At 36.5% G+C, this 19,544-nt stretch overlaps 1 protein-coding gene across 1 annotated transcript in view; it reads right to left on the bottom strand.

Annotated features, from left to right (window-relative positions):
• The window catches only part of LOC137245359 (kelch-like protein 17), a 218,568-nt gene that overhangs the window by 35,022 nt on the left and 164,002 nt on the right, over positions 1-19,544 (bottom strand). Inside the window, 1 exon segment of the mRNA XM_067775899.1 lies at positions 15,267-15,456. Coding sequence (XP_067632000.1) covers positions 15,267-15,456 — 190 coding nt within the window.

Raw genomic sequence — 19,544 nt, 5'->3', positions numbered from 1 at the left:
CCTAGATATAAACATTTTGAACCCGACCCCCTCAGATTTTGATGAAATTTTGCACACAGGTACACTTTGCCTATACAAACACAACCTCTACGGTAAAATTACGGTACTAGGTACTTTTGGGCTGTGATAACTACGGAAGGGCTCAACCGATTTCAAAGACCTTGGTACCATTGGAAAGGTATTCAGATCGGCTTTTAAAAACATATACTGTAAAAATTGTTTAATACACTGAAAAAATTTTTTTTTCTAAAATAAAATTTTAAACTTGAAAAAAACTTCAAACGGCAAGCGTTTTAAAATAAAATAATTTTTTTTAGAAAGGTCTATTTAATATATATCGTGGTTCCAATGCCAAGGTCACGAATGTGCATATTTGATGTTTTGAGAAAAACACGTAAGACATTGTTAAAAATGGAGATTTAATTAATAGAGATTTAACTTTGTATTTTTCAATAACTATTGGAAGGTTTACTATTGTAAACCACTAAGTAATGTTAATTGAAAAATGATTTTTAAATTTTATTTTTTTTTTTCAAAAAAGGCACACATATTGTTTTGGCTTTGCAAAATTTTACATATATAATATTTCGTTAAAACAAAAATGGCACATTCATGACTTTGGCATTGTACCGACGATATCACATATCCAAAAACTAAAATGGCGTATTTTGTTTTTTTTTTTTTTTAATGTTAAGTAAATGCATCTGTTTATTTTTAATATTATGGTACATTTGAGCTGTGATAACTACGGAACGGCTCGACCGATTTCAAAGATCTTGATACCATTGGAAAGGTATTCGAATCGGCTTTCGAAAATGTACACTGTATACAGATTTTATTACACTGAAAAATAGTTTGTTTCAAAAATAAAATTTTAAACTTGAAACAAACTTCAAAGGCGAAGCGTTTTAAAATAAAATAACTTTTTTTAGAAAGGTCTATTTAATATTATATAACATATCCAAAAACTAAAATGGCATTTTCTTTCCTTTTTTAATTTTAAGTAAATGCATCTCTTTATATTTTGATATCATGGTAATTTTGAGCTGTGATAACTACGGAATAGCTCAACCGATTTCCAAGATCTTAGTACCATTGGAAAGGTATACAGATCGGCTTTCGAAACCGTACACTGTAAAAAAATTTTAATACCGCTCAAAAGTACCTATTGCCGTGATTTCCCACGCTTTTTCACAACTTTGACACCTTGCCACGCCCACAATTTTTGAAAAATGCAATTTCTAAAAATGAGGTTGTATTTCTATAGGTAAAGTGTACCTGTATGCAAAATTTCATCAACATCTGAGGGGGTCGGGTTTAATGCATAAATAAATAAATTCATCATATATACAATTTTGAAGAATACATAATCGATTTGGTCATTACTATTTTAATAATTTTTCTTTCATTCGAGATATAAATATGATGAGTAAATCATTAGCAATATGTTGCATCAAAAAGTTGCAAATTTATGTTTCGGGCGGGAAAAAATACTTCGCTTCCCTGCTTCACAGCTTTAATTAGTTATTCTATTATTATTTGAATTGTACAATCGTTCATAAAATATAATTTGTTTATTACTGTGACACTAAAACATTTCATTGACACATGCGTACTCTCGAATCAGGCTGAACTTTCCTCATCTACGCCTAAAAAAAACAAAAATAGACTGAATTAATAAAATGTAATTAGAAACAGTGCTATTATTAACTAATTGCATATGTATATACATCAGTGGCGTAGATGGGTGGCGGATTAAGGGAATCAATCCTAATACTAGATACAATCAAATATACTAGAAGGATTTTTGGCTCTTTTAAAGCATGATTTGAATAAAATTGAAAAAGTAGCTGATAAAATCATCAAGACAGTCGAGTTTTATCAGGAATTTCTCACCGCGTGGCCACCTGCTGTTTTTGCGAAGTTAGAAGTATGGAAAAGGTTTTGATTCGTAGAGGTGATATCAAACCTGGAAACTCTTTGGATGCGATTGATCATTGTCCAGAAGAATTTTCCGAATATCAACGTATTTCTGAGGATATTAGCTATTTTAACGGGAACGACATCAATCGCGGAACGCACTTTCTCAAGTTTGAAACGGATAAATACGTTTCTGAGAAACACGACAAAAGAAGTAATATTTCCTTCAAGATCTATGAATTTTATTTTAAAATTAAAAATTAATTTTTGCCTAATTTTTTTATTGTAGAACCGCTTGAATGGACTGGCTGCTCTGGCTAGTCATTATGACATTGCAATCACAGCTGATAAAGTCATAGATAACATATCGAAAAAATTCCGAAGTTTCCTTCTTTAATTATTAAAAGACTTTTTCGCATATTGAGGGCACACGCAAGTAAAAATTTTTTTCCTCTTTTTTTATAGTAGTAGTAATTTGTTTTATTAAACAGAATCTTTTTACAAAGTTGATTACAATATAAAATTTTATTTTATAACTAAACTTTGGCGTAGAGCCGTCAGTTTATAAGTACTTGTAGTAGATTTTTCTGTACATTATATAACAAAATATTTCTTGAATATAAGTTTAAAAATTCCTCTTCTAAAATTTGCTTCCTATATTTTAACGCTGATTTAACGTACTGATTCAATGTGATCCAGTTTTTACCATTTAGGTATTCATAAATCTCTTGATGTGTTTATACGCTTTTTTTTTAAAAATAATATTCTATATTCCATAAGTGCGCGACCACTACCCAGAAAGTGAAAAACGTTTTCTTCGTTCTGCTGCTCAAGATGAAGTTCCTAATTTAGTTTCAATAGTTCTCCCCTTACGCGAAACAAATTGCTGATCGCATATATGCTAAATTCATCTCTAAAATGATTAAGCTCGCAAAGATTATGTTCGAGTACGGGGTAAGTTCGTCTTACTGCGCTAGCTTGAGCTTTTAACAGAAAATGTTCCCTTTTCACTGCATCTATTTTAGCTAATATATTGCGGTGCCAATGTCTCCACAAAGTGTTATCATTTATTAGAATTGGTTCACCGTACTCATTGGCAAGCGCATCCCACATTGAGACCTAGTTTCTAGCAAGTGCTTTGCGATTAGCTTTGGCAGACGGTTATTACCCATTTCCATAACCCTGCAAATATAACTGAAATGTGTTTTCAAGAAGTCAATATACAATTCTGAGAGTCCGGTTTCGAGATGAATCATATAGTTTGGGGTGTTACGCGGTAATCTGAACAGCCTTTTAATAAAGTACCTCAGCAACTTTTCTACTTCTTCGTAATATTCAATTCCCCACACTTCTGATGCATAGCCCAATACTGTTCGTACAGCTGCTTCAAATAGTTTGTACTTATGACTATGAGGAATGTATTTTTTAGACAAAAAAGATCTCCAGGTGCTGTTTATAGCGTATTTTGGTGATTTAAGCTTACTTGACAAATGTTTATGGTACGATGCATTGTACGTTATAACGACTCCTAGATACTTGTATTCCTTAACCTTCTCCAAATCGTGTCCACACAAATGCCACTTTTCATCTTTACAGTATCTACCTTTTGAGCCCCTGAATATAAGTACTTTTGTCTTATTCGTATTTATTGTAAGCCCCAGTCACTACAGTACTCCTCTAGTTTGTTGATCATTTTCTGTAATTGTTTTGGGGTTTATGCTAAGATAACTACATCATCGGCATACATAAGTATCTTTATATGGATGCCCCCAAACGTAATAACCTTTAGCAAGTGATGCACCATATCGTCCAGGAAAAGCGCAAACAGTAATGGGCTAAGTAGGCAACCTTCTTTAACACCCGTTTCTGTTGGAAACCATCCTGAGGCCATGCTACCATCCCACACCCTTGCAACGTTATTTTTGTAAAGACTAGCATTTTCGTTGAAAGACCTAAATTACTTAATTTGAAGAAAAGAGCATTTCGTATTATGGAGTCAAAAGCGGCCTTAAAGTCCACGAACAAAGCATACAGTTTTCTCTTCTTTGAAATGTAATGCTGAGATATGCTAGATAAACTAAAAATATGGTCGATTGTAGAGTATTCCTTTCTAAATCCCGCCTGGAACTCACTTAAAAGCGAATTCCTCTCTACTCACGCCGCTAACCTTTCATACAAAATGGAGGTAAATATTTCATCATCATTTATGTCTCCTTTTTTAAAAAGTGGGAATATAATAGCTTTCTGAAACAGCGAAGAGACCAAACCAGAGTTGTACATACTATTAAAGCAAGCTGTAAGCTGCTTGATAAAGTTAGGAGGGGCATGTTTAAATATTCCGCGGGTATGCCGTCAGGCCGAGGTGCCTTATTATCTTTAGTTCTTTTAAGTGCGGTCTTCACTTCATCCGCCGTAATTTCGCAATCCAATTCCCGTACAGTCACGAAGGGCAGTCTTTGTTATACAATATAATAAGTGATTCTCATGATTATAAAAAAGAACCAATAAAATAACTTGAAAGTAAAAAAAATTTGTCAAATTAATTTCCCCCATCACAAAAAGCTATGTACGCCACTGACATGCATATACATATGTACATATGTATGTACTACAACAACAAATAACGCCTAATGATAAAATGTCTAATTTCACACTTTTATGTGAAGCATTAATAAATTTATTTATGTACATATGTACGATCACTATGATTCGCATGTCAGTAAAATTGTGCGTGACGTTAAATTGCGCTTCAATGATTTTATAAAATAAACTGCTGTCGAATATTTAAAAAAAGTGGGAGCAATGACTTCTTCAGTGTTGTACAAATAACCAACCGGCGACAGGAGACAATTCCGCTACTAATTTCTACCTTCTTGTAGATGTACATGTGACATACGCATATATGTGCATTAGGGTTGCTCTTAATTTCCAAAGTATACTGATTTTCGATTTCCAATCAAAGAAGATTAAGAGGTTGCAGAAGGAGCCTGAAAGTCGTAAAAAGGCCGATTTGTACATTTCTTTGGTCCACTGACTTGTAATAAATAACCTCTATAGATTTTGCTTTTAAGCATACTTAAACCCAACTTCACACAAAACTTAATGTAATCACAATTTTGTTTAATTAAATAATTAGGTTTTACTTTTTACACAGGGACACTTCCTTAATTAAGCGAACATCTATCAGCAGCCACAAAAAAAATATTGCGCTTTAAAAAAAAATAGTTAAAATGCATGCACAACTACTTACAGATGTTACACATAACCAAATCGGCCCGATTCTTAGCGTTAACGGTAAAATAGTACCCAGAACATTATGTAACCGAAAATCGTTACCAGTTGTTTTATTTGCGATTCTGGCCAAAGTGGTGATGCTGCCATCACCGAAAAACTCACCAGTGTCTGTGGTGAAATTGAAAAGTTGGTTTTCTTCGCTTTACGCATGGCGGAACGATACAAGGTGGGTGTCAGCATGGGACAGCTGAATATAAACTTTTTTTATTTAATTTGATACATCAACTTCCGACGCAGTACGAATTTGACATTTGTCCATCGAATTTACAAAAACGAAGTACATGGAATTTGTATTTATGTTTGTAGGTATGTCATCATGCTGCCACCGTATATGGTTCCGCCATGGCTTTACCGAAAATGTGTCACTCGTAGATACGATGTTAACGAATAAACAGGACGATGTGTATATACATATGTGCATACATGCATACGTTTTTATATAGCTATATTGTAATATATGCTGTGAAAGTACATGGAAACAAATATGTATAGCAAGAGGCAACACTTTTTTACTATTATGTTTACTTATTTGCGCTCACAATTCTTTATTTCTCAGTATTGCCTTTTTCTAAACAACAGCTTTTGTGTGGTTACATCGATGTTACCACCCATTTTAGTGGGTAAACAATTATCCGGCTACTTTCGTGGGCAGAATACCAAAAGGGTACAAAAGTTACCACATGAAAAAAGTAGCCGTGGTGAATAAAGTTGTTACCACATTAGAATCAGGCTGAATATGTGTCTATTTTTGAAAAAGCCATATTATCTTTTGCTATAAATTTTTGAATTTTTTTGATTTATTTGTATTTTGCGTAAATTCTTGAAAATAATTTATTTTATTATTGTCATTTTTTACATTGATAATAAAATCCGACGGCCACCGTGGTGTGATGGGTAGCGTGCTCCGCCTATCACACCGTATGCCCTGGGTTCAACTCCCGGGCAAAGCAACATCAAAATTTTAGAAATAAGATTTTTCAATTAGAAGAAAATTTTTCTAAGCGGGGTCGCCCCTCGGCAGTGTTTGGCAAGCACTCCGGGTGTATTTCTGCCATGAAAAGCTCTCAGTGAAAACTCATCTGCTTTGCAGATGCCGTTCGGAGTCGGCATAAAACATGTAGGTCCCGTCCGGCCAATTTGTAGGGAAAATCAAGAGGAGCACGACGCAAATTGGAAGAGAAGCTCGGCCTTAGATCTCTTCGGAGGTTATCGCGCCTTACATTTATTTTTTCTTTAATAAAATCCGACCTATCAAGCAAAACGTACTAGATTTTAGACTCCATCAGGCATTCAATAAAGCCATAATGAGATAATTATGAGTTTGTGTTTTGTATGGAAGTGGTCATAGTTAGTTGTTGTTGCTCCTACTCAACAAAAAGAAATTAATTCTGAATCGTCATGAAAGCACGCAAGTTTGTAAACTTACTCGGGGGCTACCTTAGGGAATACCTCGATTACAAATGATAATATGGGAAGTGTTTCGCATTGTCTCCTATTTTCTTGCAAGAAGATCAACATCTTCTTCTATTTAGGGCTCGGTCGGGGATAGTATTTTGTACTTGGAGTATGGTGCCTTTCTCCAAAAATAGCCCGACTTCCACAACTATTTTATCTTGATTGATAACTTTATAGCATTTTAACACGTTGCTACACTAGCAAATGTTTTCATTTGTTACTTCGCTTATCAGTACCTGAGTTAATTTGTAAAATCACTTTCTTACATATGAATTTCATATCAAAACCGATATGCATTGAACCCGATCCCCTCAGATTTTGATGAAATTTTGCATAGAGGTACACCTTACCTATAGAAATACAACCTCATTTATAGAAATAGCATTATTAAAATTTTTGGGCGTGGCAAGGTGTCAAAGTTGTGAAAAATGCGTGAAAAATTACGGTAATAGGCACTTCTGAGCTGTGATAACTACGGAATGGCTCAACCGATTTCAAAGATCTTGATACCATTGCAAAGGTATTCGAATCAGCTTTCGAAAATATACACTGTAAAAAAATATTATTACACTGAAAAATTTTTTGTTTCAAAAATAAAATTTTAAACTTGAAAAAAAATTCAAAGGCCAAGTGTTTTTAAATAAAATATATTTTTATTAGAAAGGCCTATTTAATCTGTATAACATATCCGAAAACTAAAATGGCGTATTTTTTGTCTTTTATTTTTTTTTTAATGCATCTCTTAATTTTTGATATTTTTACGAATATTAGCAAAACTAAGGAGTGCTGCCATCTCTAAGCCGATGCTAAGCAGTGACGTGAATTCACGCCCATAGATCAATCATTATGTATCTACATAAACGAAACAATAATTGCGTCTACACATATGTACCATGTACGTATACGAGCAGCGGAGAGTCAATGCACAGACACATGCATATATCTGAGATACTCCTATAAGTATGCTGCTGGACTAATAGATTCTGGAAGCGCCTAGAAGATGCGAAGGTTGAAATCAAAGTATATAAAAGGCGACAATTGTAGAGGCGCTGGAATTCAGTTTGATTTGAGTTGTCAAGCAGTTTCGACCAAGACGCTATCTAGCGAGCAAGAGCAGTATTATTTTGAATAGTAGAGTTTCATTTGAGCTATCAATCAGTTTGGTTATTAAGCAAGCTATTCGTTGCACAGTTTGAGTGTTATTGTGAAGTACTTAAATAAAGGCAATTTTTTCCCATTATTCAATATTGGAGTTATTTATTCAACAATTTAGCGATACGAACATTGGCAAAAGATTGCAACTAAAGAGGATTTGCAAGTAAGTTCGTTACAATTGGTGTCAGAAGAGGAATTGTTGAATAAATTCCGGAGGACAACAAGGACATGGCAAAGTTCAGTGAATTGAAGATCCAGCAACTGAAGAAGGAGTTGGAGAGCCGTGGATTGAATACAAGCGGCATTAAACTCGAACTTCAGGCACGGCTACGAGAGGCAATGGAAGCAGAAGGAATTGATGTGGACGAGTATGTCTTTTATCCTGATGGGGACGAGACAACAACAAAAATTGAAGAGAAAAACGAAACATCGCAGACAGTTACGAGCACAGACTTGAACATGATATTGGCTGCAATAGCTGCTCAACCATCGACAGTAACATCAATGTCGTCGCAAATATCATCCCAACTAGAATCACAGGAGGTACGCATTTCAGAAATTGCGTCGCAAGTAACATCACAATTGGAAGCACAGGAAACACAAATTTCTACACAACTGGAAGAACAGAAAACATATATGGCATCACAATTGGAAGAGCAGAAGACATATATGGCATCCCAACTGGAAGAGCCGAAGACATATATGGCATCCCAACTGGAATCACAAGAGACCCGTATCTCAGAGATATCGTCAGAAATAACATCTAAAATTGAAGCACAAGACGCACGAATATCCGAAATGTCGGCACAAATTTCAGCACAGGTATCATCGCAGATCTCTGCACAACTCGAAGCGCGTATGGACGAGAAAATAACGCAGTTTGAAGAAAAATTCGAGGCAGAGGTGGATGCTTTGAGAGGTCGAATACAGGAGTTGCACCTAATTCGCCCAGTTGTTTCAGCAAGCAATACGAAGGTAAAAAATCCATCTTTTGACGGCTCTGTTCCTTTCCAGGTCTTTAAGCTACAGTTTGAGAAGACCGCAACAGTGAACAACTGAAATGCTGAAGATAGTTGCTGCACTCTTCGTAGCATTGAAAGGACCAGCTGCCGAAATCGTACAGACTATTCCAGAGTACGAACGGAACAGCTATGAAGCATTTATGGCCGCTGTCGAGAGACGTTATAGAAGCGAGCATAGGAAACAGATATTCCAAATTGAGTTGCAAAACCGTCACCAAAGAGCGAATGAGACTTTGCAGGAGTTTGCTTCGGATGTTGAAAGGTTGGCTCATCTCGCAAATGCGGACGCACCCGTGGAATACACCGAGAGGGTAAAAATGCAGAGTTTTATAAATGGCATACGGGACGTGGAAACGAAGCGAGCTACATACGCAAACCCAAAGCTGACATTTGCTGAAACGGTATCACATGCATTGACTCAGGAAACGGCCTCACTATTGAGTAAACCAGCATACAAATCTCATCGTGTGGAAGTGGAAAGACCAGATTGCGTAGACACAATTTTGGAAGCACTGAAAGGATCACAACAGAAAAATGCCGGAGTTATTAAATGTTTCAAGTGCGGCAACCCAGGTCATATTGCACGACATTGCAGCACCGGGGTCAATAGCTCCAACAATGTGGGTGGCCGTAAACGCAGAGCTGAAGGAGATGAGCAAATCTCCAAGTCCACTCAATCGTTAAACTAAAGCGAGTCAGCCGCAAGGGGCGACAGCTGGCTCCCTCAATTGAATGCCCCATAATCTCTATCTCACAAATTGGAAGAAGGTCAAACAATCTTACTGTCGGAGGACATGTGGATGGAAAGGAACGTTTACTGACTGTATATACGGGTGCATCCCATTCCATTATTCGAGCGGATTTAGTCAACAAGAAGATAAGACCATTGCATGGAGCAAGATTGCGTACAGCCACTGTAGAAGACAGCACGGTTCTAGGAGAAGTATCATGTGAAGTCGCAATCGGGAACATCACGGTAGTACACAATTTTATAGTGGCAGAAATTATTGATGAAATCGTAATTGGAGTGGACTTCTTAATCGACCAGGGCATCAAGATCGACATGCAAAGCAAGATGATGCGATATAAGAACATGGATGTGCCACTTAATTTCGGCTACAAGAGAGGCTACAGCAGTAAACGAGTGCTGGTGGAAGAGAGTCAGCAAATACCACCAAAATCAGAAGCAGTCATCTGGGCAAAGGTTGATGGAGATTGTGGGACAAACAAATTGTGGGTTGTCGAAGCAGCAAATAAATCACCACTGAATATACTTGTAGGAAAACCCCTGTCTATGACAAAACAAGATGGACGTATTCCGGTAAGAGTACTCAATGAGTTCAAGTCACCACTCAAACCAGGGATGCACCTTAACGCTAAGCTAATCGTTTATCAAAAAATTTCCACCGTTTCCGTTGAAACACTTCGAAATATTATCGATAAAGAAATTATCAAGATAAATTGTATCTCGTTTTTAAGCGAAACGAAAAGCTTTCGTTAACGTTAAAAACGTTAACGAAAACGTGATACTTTATGTTTGAATTGTGCTGGCAATGCTATAGCCATGGTGAAGCCGTAAGGTGGCAACAACGAGCGCACATACACACACAAACTCTATGTAATTTGTTTGTGTAATTCGTTGGTGGTAATGTCAAAAATACTCTGAGAAATGTTCGTACTGTCAAAATTCATGAGAAAAGTTGCAATCAGCTTGGATAATGCTTTCACCTTTAATGACTCCGCCATCAATCAGCTTTGCCAGCATAGTTTGAAATTAATAATCAACATAAACGATTTGATTTCGTTTTGATATGGCAGAAAACGAAACGAAATCATTTCGTTAATTTGACGATCTTAACGTTAATAAACGAAACGAAATGACTTCGTTTCGTTTATTAACGTTGATTATCGTAACGAAATGTTATCGTTTCGTTGGTTAAGCATGCCTGACTCAAACTGACTAAAGGAGCTATTTTGGGAAGATGCCAAGAGGCTGAAGTAGTTATTAACTGTGAACAGCTCCAGGCACACGTTTCATCTAGTAATACTGATCTTTCAAATGACATCACGGCATGGACGCAGGGGCTAGAGGAAGCCTATCAGAGTAAGGCAAAACAACTGCTCCTAAAGTACGCGAACATATTTGCCCAGGATGGTTCCAAACCAGGCTGCACCAATGTTGTGAAACATCAAATTGACACTGGAGATGCGAGGCCGATCCGTCAAGCTCCAGCGAGAAGTTGTGAGTCAAATCATACACGAAATTAGCGACAGCGGCGTCATCGAACCATCAGCTAGTCCATGGAGCTCACCGGTAGTATTTGTAAAGAAGAAAGATGGAAAAATGAGGTTTTGCGTGGACTACGGGAAGTTGAATGACGTAACGAAAAAGGATAGCTACCCATTGCCAAGAATTGACGACACTCTGGAATGGTTTTCCACTCTGGACTTGAAAAGCGGCTACTGGCAAGTGGAGGTGAAGGAGGAAGATAAAGAGAAAACAGCCTTCAGTGTCGGTGATGATCTTTGGCAATTTACAGTGATGCCTTTTGCCTACTTTTGAGAGACTCATGGACCAGGTACTGAAAGGACTACATTGGAAAACATGCTTGGTGTACCTGGACGACATCATCGTACTGAGTAAGAACTTTGATGAACATCTTAAGAATTTGGAGGAAGTTTTCCAGAGAATATCTGGTGCTGGTCTCAAGTTAAGTCCCAAAAAGTGTGCGCTGTTTAAAAAGGAAGTAAATTATTTGGGTCACAAGGTAACGACAGAGGGCATCTGCACAGCGAACGAAAAGATAGAGGCTGTAAAGGATTGGCCAAGACCATAGAACCTACATGAATTAAGAAGTTTCCTTGGGCTGTGCACATATTACCGCCGATTTGTACCAAATTTTTCCAGCGGAGCCCATAGCCTCCATGAGCTTACAAGAAAAAAATAAAGCTTTTGAATGGATGAAGGAGCAAGAAGTGACTTTCCAAACATTGAAGGAGCGGTTGTGCACTGCCCCAATGTTAGCATATCCGATTCCAGGAGCAACATTTATTCTAGATACAGATGCGAGTGGATATGCTATAGGAGGCGTTTTATCACAACTGGTCGATGGACAGGAGAAGGTAGTTGCATATTACAGCCGTTCGATTGGAAAACCAGAGAGAAACTACTGCGTTACGCGGAGAGAGCTATTGGCATTGGTAGAGTGCATTAAACATTTTCACAAATACCTCTACGGCCAGCGATTCCGTGTTAGGACAGATCACGCAGCTTTGAAATGGCTTCTGCAGTTCCGTAATCCGGAAGGACAATTGGCACGGTGGATCGAGCGACTACAAAGCTGTAACTTTTCCATTGAGTATCGAAAAGGTAGTACCCATGGAAATGCCGATGCAATGTCACGAAGACCATGTAGTTTGGAATGCAAGCACTGTTCAAAGGCCGAGGCTAAAGAAGACATTATAGATGTCCGGCTAATGACTATAACGTGTACGGATGAATGGGACAAGGAACAGCTAAGAAAGTGTCAGCTAGAAGATACAGATCTATCACATGTTATGCAAGGGCTCGAACGAAACGAAAGACCAAGCAGAGAGGAGATGTCAGCAGAGAGTCCCATTGCGAAGTCATATTGGGCACAGTGGAACAGTTTAGAATTTATATCCGGTTGCTTGCATCGAGTATGGGAGAGTGAGGATGGTCAATGCAAGAAGAAACTGATAGTTGTTCCCAGAAAGAGGATTCCTGACGTGCTCAGCGAGCTGCACAATGGTCCAAGTGGAGGTCATCTTGGAATCACGAAGACACTTGAGAAAATTAAGCAGAGATTCTATTGGGTTGGTTGCCGTCAGTCGGTCACCGAGTGGATTGCCAACTGCGTGGTATGCAACAGAGCGAAAGGGCCCAGAACCCGAAGTCATGGCCAGATGAAGCAATATAACTCAGGTGCGCCATTTGAAAGGATCGCTATGGATGTCGCCGGTCCATTTCCTACTAGCAACGGCGGAAACAAATATGTACTGGTAGTTATGGATTATTTCAGCAAATGGCCAGAGGTATACCCAATCCCAAATCAAGAAGCGGAAACGGTAGCAGAAGTGTTTGTAAACAATTGGGTTGCAAGGTATGGTGTACCAATGGAGTTACATTCTGACCAAGGCAGGAATTTCGAATCAGCTGTGTTCCAGGAAATGTGTAAATCATTGGGCATTCGAAAAACACGAACAACTACATTGCATCCTCAATCCGATGGTATGGTAGAACGATTCAATAGAACATTGGAGGAGCACTTAAGGAAAGTAGTAGACAAGTACCATAAAGAGTGGGATACCCGCATACCATTATTCTTGATGGCTTACCGATCAGTAGTGCATGAGACAACGGGCCAAACCCCTGCAAAAGTAATTTTTGGCAATGACCTTAGACTGCCAGCTGATTTAAAGTTTGGGATAGATGCCAATGCGGAGAGAAATGTCAAGAAATCCACTAGTGATTTGGAAGAAGAGCTGAGAGAAATACATGATCTGGTAAGGCAACGAACAAAGATTATGAGTGACAAGATGAAAGCCAGATACGATAAAGCAATTAATTCATAAGGTTTTCAGGAAGGAGATTTGGTGCTGTTATACAACCCATAACGTTAAAAAGGTTTGTCCCCGAAATTGCAGTGTAATTGGGAAGGCCAATACAAAGTTGTAAAACGGATCAACGATGTAGTGTACCGCATACAAACCATCGGTAAACCACGAACCAAAATGAAAGTGGTCCATTTGGAAAGGCTGGCAACGTTTAGATCGGCAGATTTGTCTAATCGCGACGATCAGACTTAGGTGGAGGGTAGTGTTACGAATATTAGCAAAACTAAGGAGTGCTGCCATCTCTAAGCCGATGCTAAGCAGTGACGTGAATTCACACCCATAGATCAATCATTATGTATCTACATAAAAGAAACAATAATTGCGTCTACACATATGTACCATGTACGTATACGAGCAGCGGAGAGTCAATGCACAAACACATGCATATATATGAGAAACACTATAAAAATGTGCAATTGTAGTTACAGCTGAGAAGTTTGAGAGCTGCTGGACTAGTAGATTCTGGAAGCGCCTAGAAGATGTATAAAATTGTGCAATTGTAGTGACAGCTGAGAAGTTTGAGAGCTGCTGGACTAGTAGATTCTGGAAACGCCTAGAAGATGCGAAGGTTGAAATCAAAGAGTATAAAAGGCGACAATTGTAGAGGCGCTGGAATTCAGTTTGATTTGAGTTGTCAAGCAGTTCCGACTAAGACGCTATCTAGCGAGCAAGAGCAGTATTATTTTGAATAGTAGAGTTTCATTTGAGTTATCAATCAGTTTGGTTATTAAGCAAGCTATTCGTTGCACAGTTTGAGTATTATTGTGAAGTACTTAAATAAAGGCCATTTTTTCCCATTATTCAATATTGGAGTTATTTATTCAACAATTTAGCGATACGAACGTTGGCAGAAGATTGCAAATAAAGAGGATTTGCAAGTAAATTCGTTACAATATTATGGTACTTTTGAGCTTAATAACTACGGAACGGCACTACCGATTTCAAAGACCCTGATACCATTGGAAAAGTATTCGAACTGCGGAATGGCTCAACCGATTTCAAAGATCTTAATACCATTGCAAATGTATTCGAATCAGCTTTCAAAAATATGCACTGTAAAAAAATATTATTAAACTGAAAAATTTTTTGTTTCAAAAATAAAATTTTAAACTTGAAAAAAATTCAAAGGCCAAGTGTTTTAAAATAAAATATATTTTTATTAGAAAGGTCTATTTAATATAAATAACAAATCCAAAAACTTAAATGGCGTTTTTTTTCTTTTTTTTATAAAAATTTTTAAGTAAACTCATCTCTCTATATTTTGATATCATAGTAATTTTGAGCTATGATAACTACGGAATGGCTCAACCGATTTCCAAGATCTTGGTACCATTGGAAAGGAATTCTAATCGGTTATCGACATCACTGAGAAAATTTTTGTATACTGAAAAGCATTTTTTGTTTTTTAATGCTTGGTCTTTGTAATTTTTTACAAGTTTAGTTATTAAAAAACTTTAAAAAAATGGGTTTTCAGCGAAATACGTTTTCGAAAGCCTATTTGAATAGCTTTCTAATGGTACCAAGATCTTGGAAATCGGTTCAGCCAATCCGTAGTTATCACAGCTGAAAAGTACCTATTACCGTAATTTTTCACGCATTTTTCACAAATTTGACACCTTGCCACGCCCAAAATTTTCAATAATGCAATTTATAAAAATGAGATTGTATTTCTATAGGTGAAGTGTACCTCTATGCAAAATTTCATGAAAATCTGAGGGGGTCGGGTTCAAAATGTGCCCTTTTTTATAGGTTTTGACATGTGAAAACTTTTGCACCGCATACCTGTGTATTATTGCGCATTTGATTGATGGCCGCAAACGAAGCAACGCAATGTCCTGGATTTTGATGATGCGCTTGCGGCAAAACTTCTTCATTTGGTCCTGGTGGGCTTAAGTCGCTTGGCGTTTGTGTGGAATTGTTGCTGGTGGTGACATCCTCATTATTGCCACCCGTTGGGTTATTCTCGGTGTTACTGCAACGAAAGTAAAAAAATACACGGGTACTTAAAGATATTTAAAATAATTTTTTCTTTCTTCTATTCTAATTTAAAAATTTTTTCAATTAAGAAAAAATTTATCATAACAATAATAATGATAAAAAATTATTGTTAGGCCTTGAGCTCGATTCGAACCCGCGATATTTAAAATATTTACTTGTATGAAGTTATAAAACTTTTTATTTTCAAATACGGCTCTAAAGTTCTGACCTAAAATCAACTAAACCTAAAACTGAAAAATAAAATTATATTTTCAGTCATTTTGCTGTAATATTCACTTTCTAAATTTTTTAAGAGATTGTATCCTCCCTGCAGCGAAATTGGGAGATAGACCCGCAATGCATCACCATCGCACTACAGGTTTTGCAACTACCTCCGAACCGGTCTAATCGGATGCAGAGCAGGACAGTTGGCAGCCATTCTTATGCCTGTAGTGCTTACATCTTATATATTTAAATGAATCAATCAAAGGTAGCGACTATTTTAGAATCACCTACAGCTGAAATATTGAAATATTAATTCAGAATGCATACAATACTTCTTATGAATTGAATGGAAGTTTTGATTAGGAGAATCTTTCGATTACCGAATTACAAGTGCCGGCACGGAATCAACTTAACACTGCGCAGAGTTGCGCTGCCTTAATAAAATTCATAATTCAAAAGCAAAGTAAACCATCAATTAAATAATAATAAGGTAGATATCTCAGTTCCAGCGCAATGAATCGAAAATTTGTTTAGTTCCATAATTCCTTGTCTAGCACAAAATGGAATTCATTTCAAAATGGATTAGAAGTATCCCGCTCTGTATGTATTTTCTAAATATCTCTAAGTATCTCTACCCTGGCACATTAAGTATAATTTTGAATACTAAGTATTGAATATTCATTGGGCTCTAATCTTTGTTCAAGTATTCAGGTCTCCAGCTCATACAGCAGCTATTTAAAACTCAACCGCAAAATTTTCCTAGTTCGGACGAGATTTCTAAATATCTCGATCGGTGCATCATCCTTCGGAGTTTTTTCCTTTTGTTCCTTTGTCATGGTATCTTAACGTATCTGCGAAGTTTTCCGTTTGTAGCTCAATAACTAGTTACTTAAAAATCGATTGCTTGAATATGCGGACAAACATTCAACCGACTTAGTATAAAGGAAATAAAAAAATAAAATAAAAAAATTTTAAGCACTTGCTTTATATAAATTGACAAAAATCAGCGAAAAATGTCTCCTTATATAAAGAAATATTCTTGCTAAACTTTGATTTTTTAATTTTGATATAGAAATTGAAAATATATTTATGAGAAGTAAAAATATAAAAGTAGAGCGCACATCACTTGGATGGGAAAGTTGGTAGGAAATGAGATATTATTAGTCAATCAATTGCGCTCCACGTTTATATTTTTACTTCTCATAAATATTTTTACAATTTCTATGTCAAAATTTAAAAATCAAAGTTTAGCAAGAATATATCTTTATATAAGGAGACATTTTTCGCTGATTTTTGTTCATTTATATAAAGGAAGTGCTTAAAATTTTTTTATTTTATTTTTATTTTCTCCTTTTCTTACATTTTTTCGGTGTTTAACCTATCTGTTAAGTTTTACGCCTGTAGCTCAATGAGAACTTACATAAAATCAATCCCAAAATTCCCTCCGTTCCGTTTGATTTTTTAAATATCTCAGTCCGTGCACCCCCTAGTGAAACTTTTGGTATTGTGTCATCGGCTGTCATCGTCCTTTGAAATTTTTAGCATCTAGCTCATCGAGAAGTTACTTAAAACCCGGTTTAAAATTTCCAAATTATTATCTAATTTTTTCGATCCGTGCGCCACCTAACGGATTTTTTCCCCTTTTGTTCCTTTGTCTCGGTGTCTTAACCTGTCTCTGAGGTTTCATGTTTGTAGCTCAATGAGAAGTTACTTTAAAATCGATCACAAAACACAAAATTTCCAAATTCTTATCTATATATTTCGATCCGTACGCCACCTAACGGAATTTTTTTCCTTTTTTTAAATTTGCTTGCCGTCTTATCCTATCTGTGAAGTTTTACAGTTGTAGCTCAATGAGAACTTACATAAAAATCAATCCCCAAATTCCCTCCGTTTCGAAAGATTTTTATAAATATCTCATCCCATGCGCACCCTAGCGAATATTTTTGTATCGTGTCATCGACCTCTGAATTAAGTTGGAAATTTCAAGTCTCTAGCTCGTCGAGAAGTTACTTAAAGCTGGTTTGAAAATTTTCAAATCCTTATCTAATTATTTCGATCCGTGCGCCACCTAACGGAATTTTTTCCTTTTGTTGCATTGTCACGGTGTTCTAACCTATGTGTAAGGTTTCACATTTGTAGCTCAATGAGAATTTACTTAAAAATCGATTGCAAGATTTGTATGAAAAGCGGACAAACATTCAACCGACCTAATATAAAGGAAGTAATAATAAAAACAATTGAAATGCTGCTCTTGACATATAAGGTGTTCAAAAAATATTCTATTTCAATAATATTTACTCAGGTATTCATATACGAATGATTTCTGAATTTATTTTATTACCTGTTTTTTTCTTCACGAGCTTTAAGCAGATATCAACATAGTTCAGCCATGTTATGCCAATGAAAAATGATGATCCGGCTAAGAAAGTATTTTTATCGGAACCTGCCTATGGAACCAGAGAAAGATGGCGGCTCCCACTCCGCTGGAAGTACCAGGTGAAACACAATTTAGATTCTCTTGGTGTGGCCAATTAACGCCAGTTAACCCAGCGGAGAAGCGACTGGCGCGCTTGTCGGACGGTCATAATGGTTTAAACGGATAAGTGATAATTAAGTAAGTAAGTGACACTTTCGACATCAAACAATTATTATTATTCACCTAAATCTTCCGCTTGTGTAAACTGACTGATTTGAAGAAGAAAACAAATTAGACTTAACTGGCCATTTGTCCAATTTAATTTCCTATTAAATAGCAACACCTTCAAAAAGACGAAAATAAAAATGGCTGTTGTCATTTCTATGTGGTTCGGATAGACCTCACATTTTGGGTATGCTTCGTCATAAAATTAAACTCAGTATATAAATCCTAAAGCGTTACTTATGTTCACATTTTCAATGTTATGTTTGTCGGATGTTCAAAACAACAAAAGTATTTTGAAGAATTTCGCCGCCAATAAAAAAATTTGCGATGGTAATTACGGCACATTGTACTTAGCCTGATAATAGCACAGTTCTCAAGCTATATAATATTTTCTGTTGAAATTTAAAAATTGTGTCCTGAAAAATTAAGTTTTGCTACATACGACAAAAGTTTTCCAGTCCATCCATGCCTTTTTGATGGTAATTGTTCAACTGACGCTCATGTAATTCTAGATCATTATTTAAGTCTGAGTTTCAAAGCTCCTGGTTTTTAATAAGGGCTTTCAGAGTCGTCCATCAAAACTCTGGTAATACTTCGGATATATTTATTATACATACATATGTATATGAGGTCCTTACGGACCCTGCCAGGTCCACAATACTTCAATTCAAGAGTTTTACATGTCGTAGTGAATAGATTGCGTTTATAAAGTAGATTGCATGTTAAAACAATAAAAAACCCGGTCTTGAGGACAAAATGAACTCTCCTAAACTAACAATTTCCTAAAATTTCTTTTATTGGAAAGAAGGCACCGTAATATAGTATAACTAAGCAAAGCTGAAACCGTAACCGGAACGTTATTATGGACCATTTTCATTCCTGATTTCAAATATTTTTTTTTTAAGACAGTGATAGAAAATATGCGCCGTTGAGTATATAATATTTAAAATCGGCCGAGTTTATATGTCCCTACCGTTTTGAGCAGTTCTGCTCACGCTCAATTTTGCATGCAACGTAATGTTACGTATACGTCATGGCGTTACTTTTGCTAGAAAAAAGCAGTGGCGATCAGTGTTGCCATAACTTTTTCAGAAAAAAGGCTAGGTTGACAAAAGTAAAAAGCTAAAAGAGGCTAAATAAAATGTTTTAAATAAAAAATAAATGTAAGGCGCGATAACCTCCGAAGAGATCTAAGGCCGAGCTTCTCTTCCAAT

This window comes from Eurosta solidaginis, chromosome 3 (assembly GCF_040869045.1).
Source record: "Eurosta solidaginis isolate ZX-2024a chromosome 3, ASM4086904v1, whole genome shotgun sequence".
Lineage (NCBI taxonomy): Eukaryota > Metazoa > Arthropoda > Insecta > Diptera > Tephritidae > Eurosta > Eurosta solidaginis.
Note: the sequence above shows the minus strand (reverse complement) of the source record. Positions and strands in the feature narration are given on the sequence as shown.